Genomic DNA, 15,749 nt, shown 5'->3' with positions numbered 1-15,749 from the left:
AGATTGTTCAAAGGCAGAAATTCCGTTTTGCTCCAGTTCACTTTGTAGCCAGATAAGGCAGAGTAAGAATCAATAAGCGAAAAGAGTTGAGGCAAGGAAGTCTCCGGATGAGTCAAAAAAAGTAACACATCATCTGCATACGCAGAAAGCTTGTATTCCCCATCACCAATAATAACACCAGAAATAAGAGAAGACTGACGAATAGCGATAAGTAATGGTTCCAAAGCCAGGTCAAATAAAAGGGGAGAAATAGGGCATCCCTGGCGAGTTCCTCTATGTAATAAGAACGATGGAGAAATTTGACTATTAACAAAGAGGGAAGCGAGAGGGGAATGATAAATTGAGCGAATCCACTTAGTGAAAACAGTACCAAAGCCGAATCTAGACATAGTTTCAAAGAGAAAAGGCCATTCAATACGATCGAATGCCTTTTCAGCGTCTAGTGAGACCGCAATGGCCGGGTCATGCGTGTCGTATAGGGATTCTTGGATGTGAAGCAGCATCCGGGTGTTATTAGCAATGAGCCGACCTTTAAGAAAACCTGATTGGTCCACATGGATAAGGGAACCAAGAACCTTAGAAAGACGGGTAGCTAGTAGTTTAGTGAAAATTTTGTAATCCACATTTAAAAGTGAAATGGGTCTATAATTAGCTGGGGAGGAAGGGTCTCGACCTGGCTTTGGAATTACCACAACCCTAGCATCAGTAAAAGACGAGGAGGCAAAGTTAACAGAGGAGAAAGACGAGTAAAAAGTTAACAGGTGCGGAGACAAAGTGTGTTGAAAAGCATGATAAAAGTCAGTGTTAAAGCCATCCGGGCCCGGAGCTTTTCCTAACGGTAAAGACATGATGGCAGCCGAGATTTCCTCCTTGCTGATCGGCGAGTCTAAAAGTTGGCGCTGTGCGTCAGTAAGTTTGGGGTGATCCAAGGCAGCAAAGAAAGAATCAAAGGCTTCTGGAGATGGATTCATTTCAGACTGGTAGAGCTGCGCATAAAAGTCTCGAAAAGACTGTAAAATCCCCTCATCAGTAGTGACGGCATCACCTGTAGGAGTAATAATCTTGGCCACTCGCGATCTTTCAGATTTCTTTTTTAGATATGAGGCCAGCATTCTACCACATTTATTGTTCTCTGCATAATACTGCGTCTTAGAATGAAAAAGATGGAGATGTATCTGCGAGCTGAGTCGCTTGTTGTAGTCATAGCGTGCCTTCAATAACTGTGTCAAAGAAGAAGCTGAAGGAGATTGTAAATGCAGATGCTCCAAGTGAGCGACAGTAGTTTGTAACTGTTGAAGAGCCTGTCTCTGGATACGTTTCTTGTAGGAAGAGTAGCTGATGATGTCGCCACGGATAGTAGCTTTATAGGCGTCCCAAAGTACGGTAGGTGAGGGAGCAGAGGCAGAGTTGGCCGCAAAGTATTGAGAAGTCTTTTCCTTAAGAAAGGTGAGAAATTCGGAGTCCGAAAGAAGAGAGGTATTAAACCTCCATTGTCGATCCATACGCAGTGGGGAGACAAGGCGGAGTTGAAGGGTAACCGCTGCATGGTCCGAAACGAGGATGGAGCATATTCCAGGATTACTAATATGTGGTAGAAGGGAGCTGGATGTGAGAAAGAAGTCCAGTCTAGAATAAGACGAATGCGGGGCAGAGTAAAACGTGAAGTCTTTATCAGTAGGGTGAGCAAGGCGCCAGGGGTCAAGAAGGCCGAGTTGCGAAATGAGACAGTTCAAAGTCAAAGTAGCCTTAGACTTCGTGTATCGGACCTCAGTCTTTTTATCCAGGAGAGGATCCAAGGGCTGGTTGAAGTCTCCTCCAATGATCAAGGGATACTGCTCTAAAGACAAAAGTCTCGCAAAAACATCCTGAAAAAAACCTGGATCATCCCCATTTGGAGCGTAGAGATTAAGGATAGTATAAAAACCATTTTGCAGCGTAAATTGTAATATATTCCATCGTCCTTCCACGTCCATTTCCTGATGCAAAGCAGATATGTCTAAGCGTTTATGAACCAAAATAGCAGTACCACGTTTCTTCTTATAAGCCGGGCTGAAGAAGACCTGACCAACCCATTGTTGTTTGAGCTTAAGAGATTCTGTGTTCGTTAAATGAGTTTCTTGTAATAAGGCAACGTCAGTGTTCAAGGTTTGTAGATAAGTTAAGATTTTCTTGCGTTTGATCGGGTGATTAAACCCATTGACATTCAGCGACACCATCGTGATGGAATTTATAGAGGATGCCATCGAGTAAGTTGAAGAGTAAAAAGTAGACGTAGGTAGTTGAACTGACATCTTGAAAGCTGACAATACGTTGAAATCCAAGGAGGTACAAGGAAAAAAGGAGAAAAAAGATAAGCTTGAAAAGAAGATGAGGAATAGTCCAGTGTCCTGGCGCCAGCAGTCCGCATATCAGCAAAAAGTGCAAAACAAGAGCACCAGACAGACACTAATAATAAGTGGCTGTCACTCATAGCAAGATTGGGGCCTCAAGGGGCCAGGGGCCGCCTAGAGCCACTCGGGAGTAAATGAACAGGTTACGTCCACGGGAATTTGCAGAGAAAAAATCAAAAATCAGAGGTTAACCCAAAGTTTTCAGGTAACCATGTCTTGTAAACCCTCCATAGATTGTAAGTATGCACCCAGATCATCCGGTGTGTGAAAAAGCTGTATATTGTTCCGGTGGGTAACTCGCATCATGGCAGGATATAGGAGCCCAAATTTAGCCCCAAGGGCATGAAGACGAGGCCTCAACGCCAGAAAAGCTTTGCGCTTGGCAGCGGTTGTCTTCGCCAAGTCCGGCACAAATAAAATATTTGATCCCTGCAACTGGAGGGGAGACTTGGATTTAGCCGCAGAGAAGATCTGAAGGACCTGCGGGTAGCGCAAAAGTTTGAAAATGATGGGTCGCGGGAGGGCCGAGGACCGGAGGGGACGCGATGGTACACGATGCGCCCTCTCAAATTCCAGTGGAGGAGTGAAGGTGAGTTGCAAAACCTCCGGGATTAGGTGAGACAGAAAGGCAAAAATATCTGTACCTTCCATTCCCTCGGGAACACCCAGGATACGGACGTTATTCCTCCTATTGCGATTGGAAAGGTCTTCAAAGTCGTGACGCAGGACTTCCAATTCCTTCTCCATTTTAGGTATGGACGCCGCGGTGACTAATAGTGAAGACACCTGAGTTTCAGCATCGTCTAGGCGGTGTGCAAGCTGGTCGAAACGGTTAGTAAGAGTCTGCAAGTCCGCTCTGATCGCGATGGTATTATCAGTATTGGTTTGCAGCATAGCCTTTAAAGTTTTAAGTTCCGCCAAGACGAGATCTGCAGACGCCATTTGCTTCGCAGGGACGGCCTTGTCTGGCGAGAGTGGATCGGACTTAGATCGTTTTGTACCCGCACCGGCCGCAAACGCCGCTTCAATTTTGCCTGGCTTGATTGTAGACATTGTTAGGACAGAGGCCAATAGACCAGGAAGGAAGGAGGGTGATTATAGTCGCAAAATTCCCTTCAATGAAGAGCTAAGTCTCCCGGAGCTCAGCGTTAGGCGGCCATCTTGGATTCCGCTCAAGAGCGCCCCCCCTATTTAAAGTATCTTAATATAATTTTAGAAATTGTTTTATTTGAATAATGTTTTATATTTGGGTTTGAATGTTTCATGATGTAAACCGATATGAAGTTTTTTTATGAATACTGGTATAAAAAAAAAAAAGAGTGTGTAAATAAATAAATAGGATTCAAACAGGGGTAGCATAGCTGTTCCAGGACTATATCTAGGTCCCACACCACCGGGGACTTAGCAACCGGAGAACATAATCTGAGGAGTCCTCTCATGAAACAAGCAACCAAGGGATGGTGAGAGACTGGTAGGCCATTGTGTGGAAGATAATAGGCTACAAATGCACTGTGATGGACTGAGGGATATCATCGCTAGTCCCGACTGAGAAAGCAAGTGAAGATATTGCAATAGCAACTGTGGTGAGCAGGAAAAGGGGTAGATGTCCCACCCTCTGCACCAGGTCCCATATCCAGTCCATTTGTTCTTATAGTACTTTCTGGTAGACAGCTTTTGAGAATTTCCCTTGGGATTTGCTAGTTATTCAATACCACCCTTTCAACTTCCAGGCAGTGAGGTATAGGGAAGTCTGTATAGGATGGAGAAGGGAGCCATCATCCTGGGTCAAAAGGTCCACTCTGTCTGGAAGAAGGAGGGGAGGTGCCACTGAAAGTCATATTAGGTATGCGTACCAGGGTTGTCTGGGCCACGCCGGGGCGATGAGAATAAGGTCCACCACATCCTCCACGCACTTCTGAATCGTCCTTGACAGAAGAGGAATCGGGGGATAAGTGTAAAATAGAACTCCTGTCCATGGAATGAGAAAGGCATCTGGAGCGAAGCTCTCTCTGCTTGGGTAGACAGAGCAGACGTTGTTCACCTTTCTGTTGACTACTGTCACGAAGAGGTCCATGCAGGGCACCCCCCACTCCTGGAATAGGCTGTAAGCTACTTCCTGGCGAAGAGCCCATTCATGAGGGTGAAAAACTCTGCTACTCCGAGTAGGTGAGTGGCTTGCAGGGAGATGGCTCGCCTCTCCACCCATTCCAAGATTGCCACAGCTTCTCGACAGAGGTTCAAGGAACCGGACCCTCCTTTGTTGATGTAGAACAACTGGATGCCCTTCTTCCTTAAGCGGGTGACTGCTATCGCCAGACACTTCGTCTGGGCACAGATGAAAGTCCAAAGGGTAGGATTTTGTATTGTAACGCCAGGACCCAGGATGCATCGGGATGTAGAAGTAAGCATTCTTTAGGTCCAGCGAGCACATCCAATCGTTGGGCTAAAGGAAAGGCAGGCTAGACCTGAGACACGGCATTTTGAATTTTTCTCTGTAAAAACTTGTTGAGGGACTGCAAGTCCAGGATAGGACAGAGTCCCCCATTTTTCTTGGGAATAAAACCCCTTGTTCCGCTCATGGATGGGCAACTTCTGGATGGAACAGTGTTGGAGGAGATTCCGAACTTCGGCCTGGAGCAGTCTAGTCTGGTGTTTGAACTCTGGACATCCCACCAGGTACGGAAGAGAAAGTTTGCTTTTGAAGTTGAGGGAGTAGTCTTCTTTGACAATGTGGAGCACCCAATGGTCGGAGCTGATCGCCACCCAAGAGCTATAGTAAAAGGATATTCTTCCCCCCATTGGTAGATGTGGCGGCAGCCCCGGCACACTCAAAAACCCTGCTGCCTTTTCGGCTTGGTGGGCTGAGGCAGGCATTGTTGTCACGGCGCCCGCAGCCTGCCCTGATTTGAAGACTGCTGTGGCGGATGTCTACTGGGCTGGTAGATGAGTGGGTAGTAGGTAGGGTACGGCCTGAACTGGCACCCATATGGATATGACTGCCAGTAACTGGACGGGTACCATCTGCTTGTACCTGTAGATGTGAGAGAAAGGACTGCCACGTTCTGCTCCTTCAACAAGGAGACCGTCTCCTGCAGCTTCTCCCCAAACAAGTTGTTTCCTTTGCATGAAAGGTCTGCAAGCTTTTCGTGGACATCGTTGAATATGGTACTGGCTCTCAGCCAAGCCAGTCATCGTGCTGCGATTCCTCCTGCCGACGTCCAGGCCGACGTGTCAAAGGCTTCGTAAATTGATCAAAGCAAACGTCTTAGGCCTTTCTCAAGATCAGTGAATGGCTACGGGGGAGTTTTGTCCGAGGCAGTGGGGATGATGTGGGGCTTTAAGGATTGTAGGCACTCATACAGATACTGAGTGATATAAAACTGGTGCTGCTGTATCTTCGCATTCAGCATGCTTGCCTGGTATGTCCTCTTCCCAAAGTCATCTAGATATTTACAGTCCTTGCCCGCTGGGGTGTTGGAGTGGAAGAGAGTCTTTTTGAAGCGCTTCATTGTGGCCTCCACAACCACCGAGGCACGGGGGAGCTGCACTGTATTTTAATAAGGGGACTGTCTCATTGGGAACTTCAGGTCGGTCTTTCTCGAGATGGGCTGAACAGAGAATGGGGGAATCCCAAGCCTTCGCCATTACTGCATCAAAAACCACATGGGACGGCAAGAGGAGGGCTCCGGCTGCCCCTCAGGTAGGGTCTGAGGGGATCCCTGTGGAGTAATCTGGGGAGGAAGGAGGGAAATCCTCTGGTGCAGAGTCTGGTTGAGGCATCGTAGGGGGATGCTAGTCGTGGTGCTCCCCGAGAGATGGTGAAAGAGAATTACTTGGTCTCAGAGGGTGGTCCGGAGGAGAGCCCGACAGACCCCCATCTGCCACCTCCCATGTGTGAAAAACCTGGGAGAGGATCTGGGATATCTAAGTCATGGCTTGTGACGCTAGTAAAGCTCTATCCAATTCCATATGTTTTCCCCTACCCTTGGTGGAAATTGCTGCCAAAAGGATGTCCGAAGGCAGACCATGGGCATAGTGCCCTGTGTGCTCTTTCAAGTTAAGAAGATTTGTGCCACTTTTGCAAGGGTTCTTGTAATTGAGGGGAAGCCCTCCTGCATGTGGAGATGGAGAATAGGTCTGAGAAAACTTGCTTGGATGAGCTCAAAGATAAATGCTCCGACAATGGCTCAACATCCAACATCTCCATCTCTAAACTTGGTGGAAGAACGTGTCGGTCTTCCAGTGGGTACCTTTTGTGGTGGCGAGACTCTAAGGCTTGGGGCGTCGGGAGCTTTGATGTTTGTGCGTCGAGTGCTGCTGGTTGCATCAAGCATTCCTCTTGAGTTGACTGCATCATGGTGTCATGCGTAGGGTGGGAAGAATGGCGTTGATGCGCAGACGTGTTGATAGCGCCCGACGCCTCCTTGCATCGATCATCCTTAGGCCTATGAAATTGCCTAATTTGTTGTGGTTCGGGGGACCCGAACCCCGAAACGGATTTTCCCCGAATTTCGGGGAAAATTCATTTTTCAGGTTAGGGTGGGGGGAGGGACACACTTATTAAAAAAAACAAACAAAAAAACAAAACAAAACACCTCAACCCTTCAATTTTAATTTATTACAACCCCCCTCCCCACCATCCCGATCCCTCCTCAATACTTACTAAAAGCGGTACCCCGCTGGTGGTCCAGCGGGGTACCACGAGTGATGTCTCCCTCTCGGGCCGTCAGGCCTACCACAAATCAAAATGGTGCCAGTGCCCTTTGCCCTTACTATGTCACAGGGGCTACCGGTGCCATGGGTCAGCCCCTGTCACATGGTAGAATCAATGGATGGCTGGTGCCATCTTGTGCTCCTACCATGTGACAGGGGCCGACCCATGGCACCAGTAGCCCCTGTCACATAGTAAGGGCAAAGGCTATCGACTCCATTTTGAATACTGGCAGCCGATGGCTCGAGTGCAGATCGCTCCAGGACCCCCGCTGGACAACCAGGGATTTTAGTAAGTCTTGGGGAGGGATTGTAATAAAGTAAAACTGAAGGGTTGGGGTGGTTTTTTTCCCAATTCGTTTTTCACGATCCGTGGGAAAACAAAATTTTTCAATGAAGCGCCCGAACCGAAATCCGACCCGACACGGAAACACTAAGCTCATCTCTATGATCCACAGTTTGGGAACCACTGAGTTATTCTTTTTCTTATTATTTATGTTCCACACTTCAAAGAAGATTACATTCAGGTACTATAGATATTTCCCTATCCCCAGAGGGCTTGCAATCTAAAGCAATGGAGGATGAAGTGACTTGCCTAAGAAGTGGAAGTGAGTTAGACTTAGGTACATGAGCAAAAAAAGGAATAATACAGAGAACATGCAACACCACCAAGAAAGACAAGAAATACAACTTGACAGATAAATCTGCAAGGCTAAAAACAGCAGGTGCATTCATTTACACGTGTATATATGTTGACTGCTTTCTGTGTTAAGGCACAGATTATATTCAAATATCTTCTTGAAAGTTTGACAACATAAATAGCAGAGAGATTTGGCTAAATATCTACTGTCATTTTGAGTTGTTAAATTAACTTATGGTTTGTATTGTTCTAAAGTTAATTTATAAGCATCTTAGATGTACTCTGCCTAGAACTTGAAATAGTGTGGATTATACATTTTTTTAATAAATAAAGATGTTCAGATTTCAGTTAAACCTGTTGTTTGGCTATTAATTGCCAAGAGGTGGTCAAAACCTCTGGACAAGCACTGACCCCTATATTAGTAGTGGTCAGAATCATTTTGCTTGCATCTATTATCAGCAAAAATAAAAAAAATGGTCCATGTGACCTCCTATGGAAGGGCTGAAATTGCTAACTGCTTAATATTCACAATGTCATCACAGGAGTGCTTCAGAGCAGAAAGTATAATATTTTGTTGCATGCAAGATTAATTTAAGGCCCATCACTTACAGTGTCCAACCCCAAGGAATGAACCTCCAGCACATTCTGGAACCGTGAAGCATCCTCATTCTCTTCATACTTCCAGGTCTGCCGCCCTTCATCATTGGTCAGTCGCCAGTGGGATAAATTGGTAGCAGGCTTTGTTTTATAAGGTCCACCTCTTCTCCGCAGATACCTGAGAGGTTGCAAGCACATGTTTTAAAAGGATTCACGCCTCCTCCTGGACCTCTTCCTATTTTTGACCCTTCTTCTCAGAACATGCTGGGGTTTCTAGTCATAAGAACATAAGAAATTGCCATGCTGGGTCAGACCAAGGGTCCATCAAGCCCAGCATCCTTTTTCGAACAGAGGCCAAACCAGGCTCAAGAACCTGGCAATGAATAGGACTACAAGCCCAAGAATTTCACTGGATGAAAGCAGTCTGTGAGCCAAGCATAGTCAGGTCAGCAGGTGGCACACTACTGAAAGGTACCTGGTAGCAAAGAGTTGCCAGAGAAACATACTGGCAGAACCCTTACAATCCTATAGAGTAATACTATCTTCTGTACCTGATAAAATAATCCAAACTGTTTAAGCCAAAATCAAGGTCACCTTCCCATAGGACAACAAAGCTCAGGGATACACTCTTTCTACAGCTGAAATCTTGAAACAGTGCCAGTATCATACACCATAGAGACATGAATCGCTGACAGGAAATAAAGACCAATTGGCCTAATCAGCCTACAGAGTTTTTCTGGCTCATACTACTAAGGATATCCCACCTGTGTGTCATAGACGTTTGCCCACTTTAGGATAGCAATTCTCCAGGTGATACAATGTCCTCTTGCACAGAAGTTGTCTCTCCCAGGGCTATGGCCCAAGAGGAAAGGATTAAGTCGACTAACATAGTTAGTAATTCAATTATTAGGAATGCAGATAACTGGGTGGCTGGTGGGCGCGATGATCGCCTAGTAACATGCCTGCCTGGCGCGAAGGTGGTGGAGCTCACACATCACTTATATATTAGCCAGTGCTGGGGAGAAGCCAACTGTCATGGTATGTGTGTACATCAATGACATAGGAAAATATGGGAGGGAAGTTCTGGAAGCCAAAATTAGGGTGTTAGGTAGAAAGCTGAAATCCAGAACCTCCAGGGTAGCATTCTCTGAAACGCTCCCTGTTCTACATGGAGGCCCCAAAGGAAGGCAGAATGGGAGGGCTGGCAGGTCTTGTACCTGACTGCCCTAAGTAATATGATCCCAGGCCTGCTTCGTCAGCAGGCCTGGTTGGTTGGGGGGGGGGGGGGGGGAGAATTTCTATGTTCTAACAGACTGGTTTTCCAGTCTGTTAGAACATGGTGTGGTTTGAATTCAAACCACTGGGGCTTTGGGAATTGATTGTTTCCCAGGGGGCCAGGTCGGTCGGGAGTGGGTGGAGTTTGGATAACTTTGGAGCTGTACGTGGCTGGGCGAGTTTCACTTACCTGTTGTCACGACCGGCTGCTGCATCAGCGGTGTCTTGTGCAGTGATTGAAGTTTCCGGTGTTGATGGATTCTGAGGAGGCTGCCATGGCATCAGAGGAGGTTCCAGAGGCGAGTGCCGGCAGGCAAGTGATTCCGGTGTTGGCTCCCGGGGCGGTCGTAAGGTGTCAGCAGATGTGGAGTCCAGCAGTGGTGTATATTCTCCCTCGGGCCTGAGCAGCTTGCCTGTGGTGAGCGTGCCGGGTGCAGAATTCTGTGCAGAGGGTGCGAGGCACAAGCTGAGCCTGCTCGAGCCACCTGCGGTGGAAGCTGGTCATATTTGGGGTGCCTTGGGAGGTCACGCTGCTTAGTCGCGGGCCACCGGTGCGGGAGAGTTTGTGCGATGCTGTTAGGGGGGCCTATTTCGAGCTCCATCATGCATTCCCTTTGCGTTTCCGGGCCTGTTCTCGTTTCTTCTCGCGATGCTCCCGTGTCTCCACTGCCTGCTTCAGCAGCCAAAGCTGTAAGTCAGCAAGAGCTGTCTGGTGCTGAAGCATCGGAGGCTGCTGTGGGCAGAGCGGGGGTTGCGAGCTTTGGCCTCAGAGGTGTATCAGCTCCTGGGGGCCTGGGTAGTGTCAGGCCTGAGTGGGGCGGGCTTAATCCACACCTAGAGTGGGGTGTGCCTGGCACCATTGGGGTTCAGCATCCCGGGGGGAGGCCTCTGCAGGTGATGAAAGGACTGGACCCTCCATGGGGCCTGGTTTTCCTGGTGGTTGGGGATGCAGCTGGGGGGGAATCCCCGCTAATTTTCAAGCTTCTTGGGATAACTGGGGGCCATTCTCTTCTGCTGGGGGGGGGGGGGGGTTACTCCTGCACCATGGCTGGGGCCTGGCCCACAAAGAGGTTTTTCTTCTCTGTGCATGGGAGGTTGGGGCAATTCACCAGGTTTCTGGCCTCCTTGCCTTGAGTTTAGCGGAGCTGCTTCCGGTTCTCCGGTGCAGAGTCCGTGGCAGTCTGGTGTGAGCTACCTGGTGTGTTGGGGACCTGGCTTGGATTTTCCTTGGAGTCTTGCTGGTTTACATGGGATGGCGGGGTCCTTTGGGACTGTTCCGGCTGCTCCTTTTCTTTCACAAGCACAACTGTCCCGAGAGCCCTTTGACAGTCCTGGTCCTTCTCAATATGAGGGAAGGCGGAAAGACCCAGCATCTCCAGCATCTAATGCGCCCCATCTGTTGACCTCACCTTCCGTCCTTTGTCTACGGTTGGTGGTTCATCTACCGGCAAGGGTGTGGTAGGGGTTGCTGCAGACGTAGGATATAAGTTGGTTGGTGCTTCAGAGGTGAAGAGCAGAGATAAGTCGAGAGGGAAAAAGGAAAGGGCTATGGCCAGCTCTTCTGATTCTTCCTCTTCTCTAGTACCTTCAGCAGGGGCGGTAGGAAAGGGACAGAGGGGCTCTGGCATATCTAACTTTTCCCGAATTGTAGGAAGATGCACCTAGGTCCCTCCAGAAGAAAATTAGGCAGCATAATATAATCGATATTTTTCAGCTGCTGGAGGGCCGTAGGGGGAAATAGAGGGAGAAAAGGAAGAAAGGGTGCATGGAGTGCTTTCCCAGTACTCGAAGGTTGTGCGCAATGTACTTAATTTGATTAGATCACTTTTGCGTTTGGCTAGTTTGGTCAGGCATCATTATCCATCATAGTATGGGCCCCTACTGGCTTATGCTGACACCATATTGGCCGCTAGTAAGGTGTATGAGGGGTGGTCGTGGCTTAATTACGATGAGTATTTCCAGAACCGTATAGAGGAGAACAAATTTATGTCATGGGGCACACAGGATGTGGGGCTGTGGTTGACCCAGATGAACTCCAAGGTCTCTTTTGCTTCTGGGAATAGCATAATCAGTGAACCAAGAGGATGGCCATTTCGTATAGCATTCACGCCAGGTGGTGCAGGATGAGCCGGGACTGTACTCCATGATATGTACTGGCAGTTCAATCATTCCACCCGCAACTTTCCAGACTGCAAATTCCGGCACGTATGCTCGGGTTGCGGAGCCGGTCATCCTGTCACCAAATACCCTAAGTGGTCTGGGGAGGCAGCCAGCAGAGGGACAGCCACTAAGGGTGCCTCTAAGTGAATCCTTTGGTCTGGTTCCTACACCTATTAGAGTTGTTGCTTTATTACCATGGCTGATGGTGTAGCTGAAGGCTGATATTGCTTTAATTTTGGTTCGTGGATTCAAGTTTGGTTTTCTGATTCCTTTTTTGGGGCTGGTCAGGGTTGGATGAGGGCGGAATTGTCCCTCCACTAAGAAGCTGATGCATGTTGTTAGGGACAAGCTGCATGTGGAGATTGAGCTAGGAAGGATCACCAGTCCTTTTGCGGAACCTCCATTTGATGGGATGGTCTTGACTCTCTTGTCAGTGGTGCCTAAGAAAAGTTTGCTTGACTCACAACCTTTCATTCCATGAAAGGTTGTGTGGCCCTATACTAAAATCCCTAGACTTTACATCCACTTCGGAAATAGAGTCTATCCTAAAAAAGATAAAACCAGCTTCTCACATAGCAGACACAATCCCCACCAAAACCCTTCTCTCCATCCCCACCTCCATTGGTAAATCCCTAGCTGACATAATAAATTGCTCGTTGTCATCTGGCAAAGTCCCAGACCCACTCAAATTAGCAGTCGTCAAACCCCTCCTCAAAAGACCCACCCTCAACCCTTCTGACCCAGCAAACTATCGGCCTATTTCCAACCTGCCTCTTATTGCCAAAGTACTCGAGAAGGTAGTCAATTCTCAAGTATCTGACTTCCTCGAAGACCACCACATTTTACATCCATCCCAATTTGGATTCCGTAAGGAGCGCAACACTGAAAATCTTCTGTTAGCAATCACCAACACCATCCTCATAGGCATGGACCAAGGGACCTCTTTTCTCCTCGCCATTCTTGATATTTCAGCTGCATTTGACACAGTCAATCACCAAATCCTTCTTTCCCTTCTAGCCGAAATAGGTATCACAGGCACTGCATTATCTTGGTTCTCCTCCTACCTCTCCCACAGAGAATACATAGTAAAAATTGACAAAGCTGAATCCTCCCGCATCTCTCTCACACAAGGAGTTCCCCAGGGGTCCTCACTCTCTTCTATCCTTTTCAATATTTATATACTGCCCCTGTGCCACCTGCTCTCCAACCTAGGATTGAACTTTTTCCTATACGCCGACGACGTTCAAATCCTCATACCCATACAAAATACACTAAAAGAAACCTTACAACTCTGGGACTCCTATCTTACATCTATCAATTCACTACTTTCCAACCTCCACCTTGCCCTTAATGCTTCTAAAACTGAGATACTCATAACTAATCAACCTGAACTCTCACCCCCTAATAACATATCCTCACCCCCCGATTCATCTCTGACTGTTAGAGACCTCGGTATCAAACTAGATCAGCGCCTCAGTTTCAAAGCTCATATTAAATCCCTTCTAAAGGGGGGCTTTTACAAACTCCACATCATGAAAAAGCTTAAACCACTTCTCCACACACAAGATTTCTGTCTAGTCTTGCAGACCACCATCCTCTCCAAAGTGGATTACTGCAATTCCCTCCTCCTTGGCCTTCCAGAGTCGACCATCAAACCCCTACAAATCCTACAAAACGCCATGGCGAGAATTTTAACGAACACCCGAAAAAGAGACCACATCACCCCTATACTTAAAGACCTCCACTGGCTACCTATCTCCTTCCGTATACAGTATAAAACCCTTACCATCCTTCACAATCTGCTCCACAAAACCAACCCTTGGCTCAAGGACCCGCCGCATTTCCGTAAAACTAACCGTCCCACCAGATCCTCCCACACAGGTACCCTACATACTCCCTCCCTTAAAATCGCTCATCTCACCTCCACGAGAGAAAGGGCATTTACCATAGCGGGCCCTACACTCTGGAACTCCCTCCCCACCTTTCTCCGCCTTGAACCCTGCCTGGCCACCTTCAAAAAAGGCATAAAAACTTGGCTTTTCAGAAAGGCCTATCCTGAAACCAATCAAACCTAGACACACCAACCTAGTCCCTCTCTCCTAGCCATAGTCTCCCCTCTCCCCCCCTGCCTACCCTCCCCTATCCTAAGGCAATACCTCATTGCCATCCCCCGCTTTCCCTTATAGTATCGTTCTGCAATTTCACAAATTTGTTCAGTTAAACAGAGATTATCAAAATTATTTTAGTTGCAACTATTGTATATAGATTTTTTGTAAATAAGTTCCTTTCTATTTTGACGGCTGTTTTTTCATGCTACCTATCATTTCTCTCTCTTCTCCTGTCTCCCTTCAGCCCTCTCCTTCTTCTGGCCTGCTCCCATCCCTTACCCCCTGTTCATTGTAATTTCCTCCTTTACTTGAGTTACTTGTAAACCGGCGTGATGTGCCATACGAACGTCGGTATATTAAAAAGTTGTTAAATAAATAAATAAATAAATAAAATTCCCAGAAGGCAATTCAGTTAATGATTTTATTCCATGTGACCTGTGTAATGTCAGATATGCTTCCTTTGATTCGGCAGTACAGAAGGTTCGGCGCTGTGGCAGGGGAGCTTTAATGGCTAAGGTGGACATCGAGTCTGCCTTCTGGCTATTGCCTGTTCACCCAGAGTTTTCCGTTGTTGGGTTTCTGTTTCGATGATGAATTTTATTTCGACAAATGTTTGCCTATGGGGTGTTCTATATTGCCTGTGCGTACTTGAGGCATTTAGTACATTTGTCCATTGGGTAGTTTCTGAGAAGGCGGGAACACAGAATGTTGTCCACTACTTGGACAACTTTCTGTTTGTTGGGAAGGAGTCTTAACAGGCCTGCGCTGAGGCATTAAAGTGCTTTCATGATATTGCCACTGAGTTTGGCATTCCTATTGCAGAAGGCAAGACGGAAGGGCCTTGCACTTGTTTAGAATTTCTGGAAATTGAGATAGAGTCAGTGGAAATGATCTCATATTTGCCTATTGAGAAGGTTGAGAGCTTGAGGGTTATGGTATGTAGGGCACTACTTTGCAGAAAATTGACCTTGCACCAATGCACTCCTTAATGGGTAGCCTGAATTTTGCATGTCATGTGATTTCAATGGGTTGGGCTTTCCTACGCAGGCTGTCCTTCGCTATGGCTGGTGTCAAAGAGGAGCAATCATCGCATACGGATTATGCAGCGGATGCGAGAGGATTTGTGAGTTTGAGTGGTTTATGTCTGACTGCAATGGTTGTCAGTTATGGCAATTGGAATCCCGATCCAACCATGAACTGGAGCTATTAACTGATGCTGCAGGCTTGACAGGTTTTGGGGCATACTCTCAGGGAGCCTGGTGCCTGCCTCAGTGGCCAGAGGATTGGAAATAGTCTGGAGTTACCAAAAACATCACCTTCTTGGAATTGTTCCCAATCGTAATTTCGGTCTTTATGTGGGGATCACATCTACGCGACAGGAAAGCAGTATTTTGGTACGACAACCTAGATGTTGTGGAGGTCATTAATAAGTGGTCTTCGAAATGTATGTTGGCTTCTGATTTGTTGCGAGAATTTTTGCTGCATTGTCTGGTACTGAATATTACTGTTTGGGCTCATCATGTGCCTGGGAGTATCTAATGTTTTGGCTGATTCTCTCTCTCATTGCAAGTGGGCCTTGTTTTGGAAGCTTGCTCTGGAGACGGATCAGGGCAGAGCATCAGTACTGCCTTTCCTATGGAATTTTGGTTCCCGGAAGCATGGAAGCTGCTCGGGACATCCCTAGCTCCTTCCACTTGAACCAACTATGTGAAGGGAGCAGACAAGGTGGTGTCATTCCTTGCTACCTTGGGGTGGCGGTGGGGCCTGTTCTGGACTTATATCTTTTGCAGTTTATCGAGCAAGCAAAGATGAACAGGATGTTGAAGGCTGCGGTTTCCCAGCAATTGTCTGGTTTCTCCTTTTTTATGC

At 47.3% G+C, this 15,749-nt stretch overlaps 1 protein-coding gene across 3 annotated transcripts in view; it reads right to left on the bottom strand.

The window, feature by feature from the left end:
• The window catches only part of LSS (lanosterol synthase), a 213,462-nt gene that overhangs the window by 186,048 nt on the left and 11,665 nt on the right, over positions 1–15,749 (bottom strand). For all 3 annotated transcript variants that reach the window (XR_003857491.1, XM_029606733.1, XM_029606732.1), the window contains exon 2: positions 8,350–8,515. Coding sequence is in view for 2 of the 3 variants with exons in the window: in XM_029606732.1 (XP_029462592.1) it covers positions 8,350–8,515 (166 nt within the window). In the remaining variant the exon portion in view is untranslated. The remainder of the gene's footprint in view (positions 1–8,349; positions 8,516–15,749) is intronic.

This window comes from Rhinatrema bivittatum, chromosome 6 (genome assembly GCF_901001135.1).
Source record: "Rhinatrema bivittatum chromosome 6, aRhiBiv1.1, whole genome shotgun sequence".
Taxonomy (NCBI): Eukaryota; Metazoa; Chordata; class Amphibia; order Gymnophiona; family Rhinatrematidae; genus Rhinatrema; species Rhinatrema bivittatum.
The sequence above is the reverse complement of the archived record's forward strand: the minus strand, read 5'-3'. Positions and strand labels throughout refer to the sequence as shown.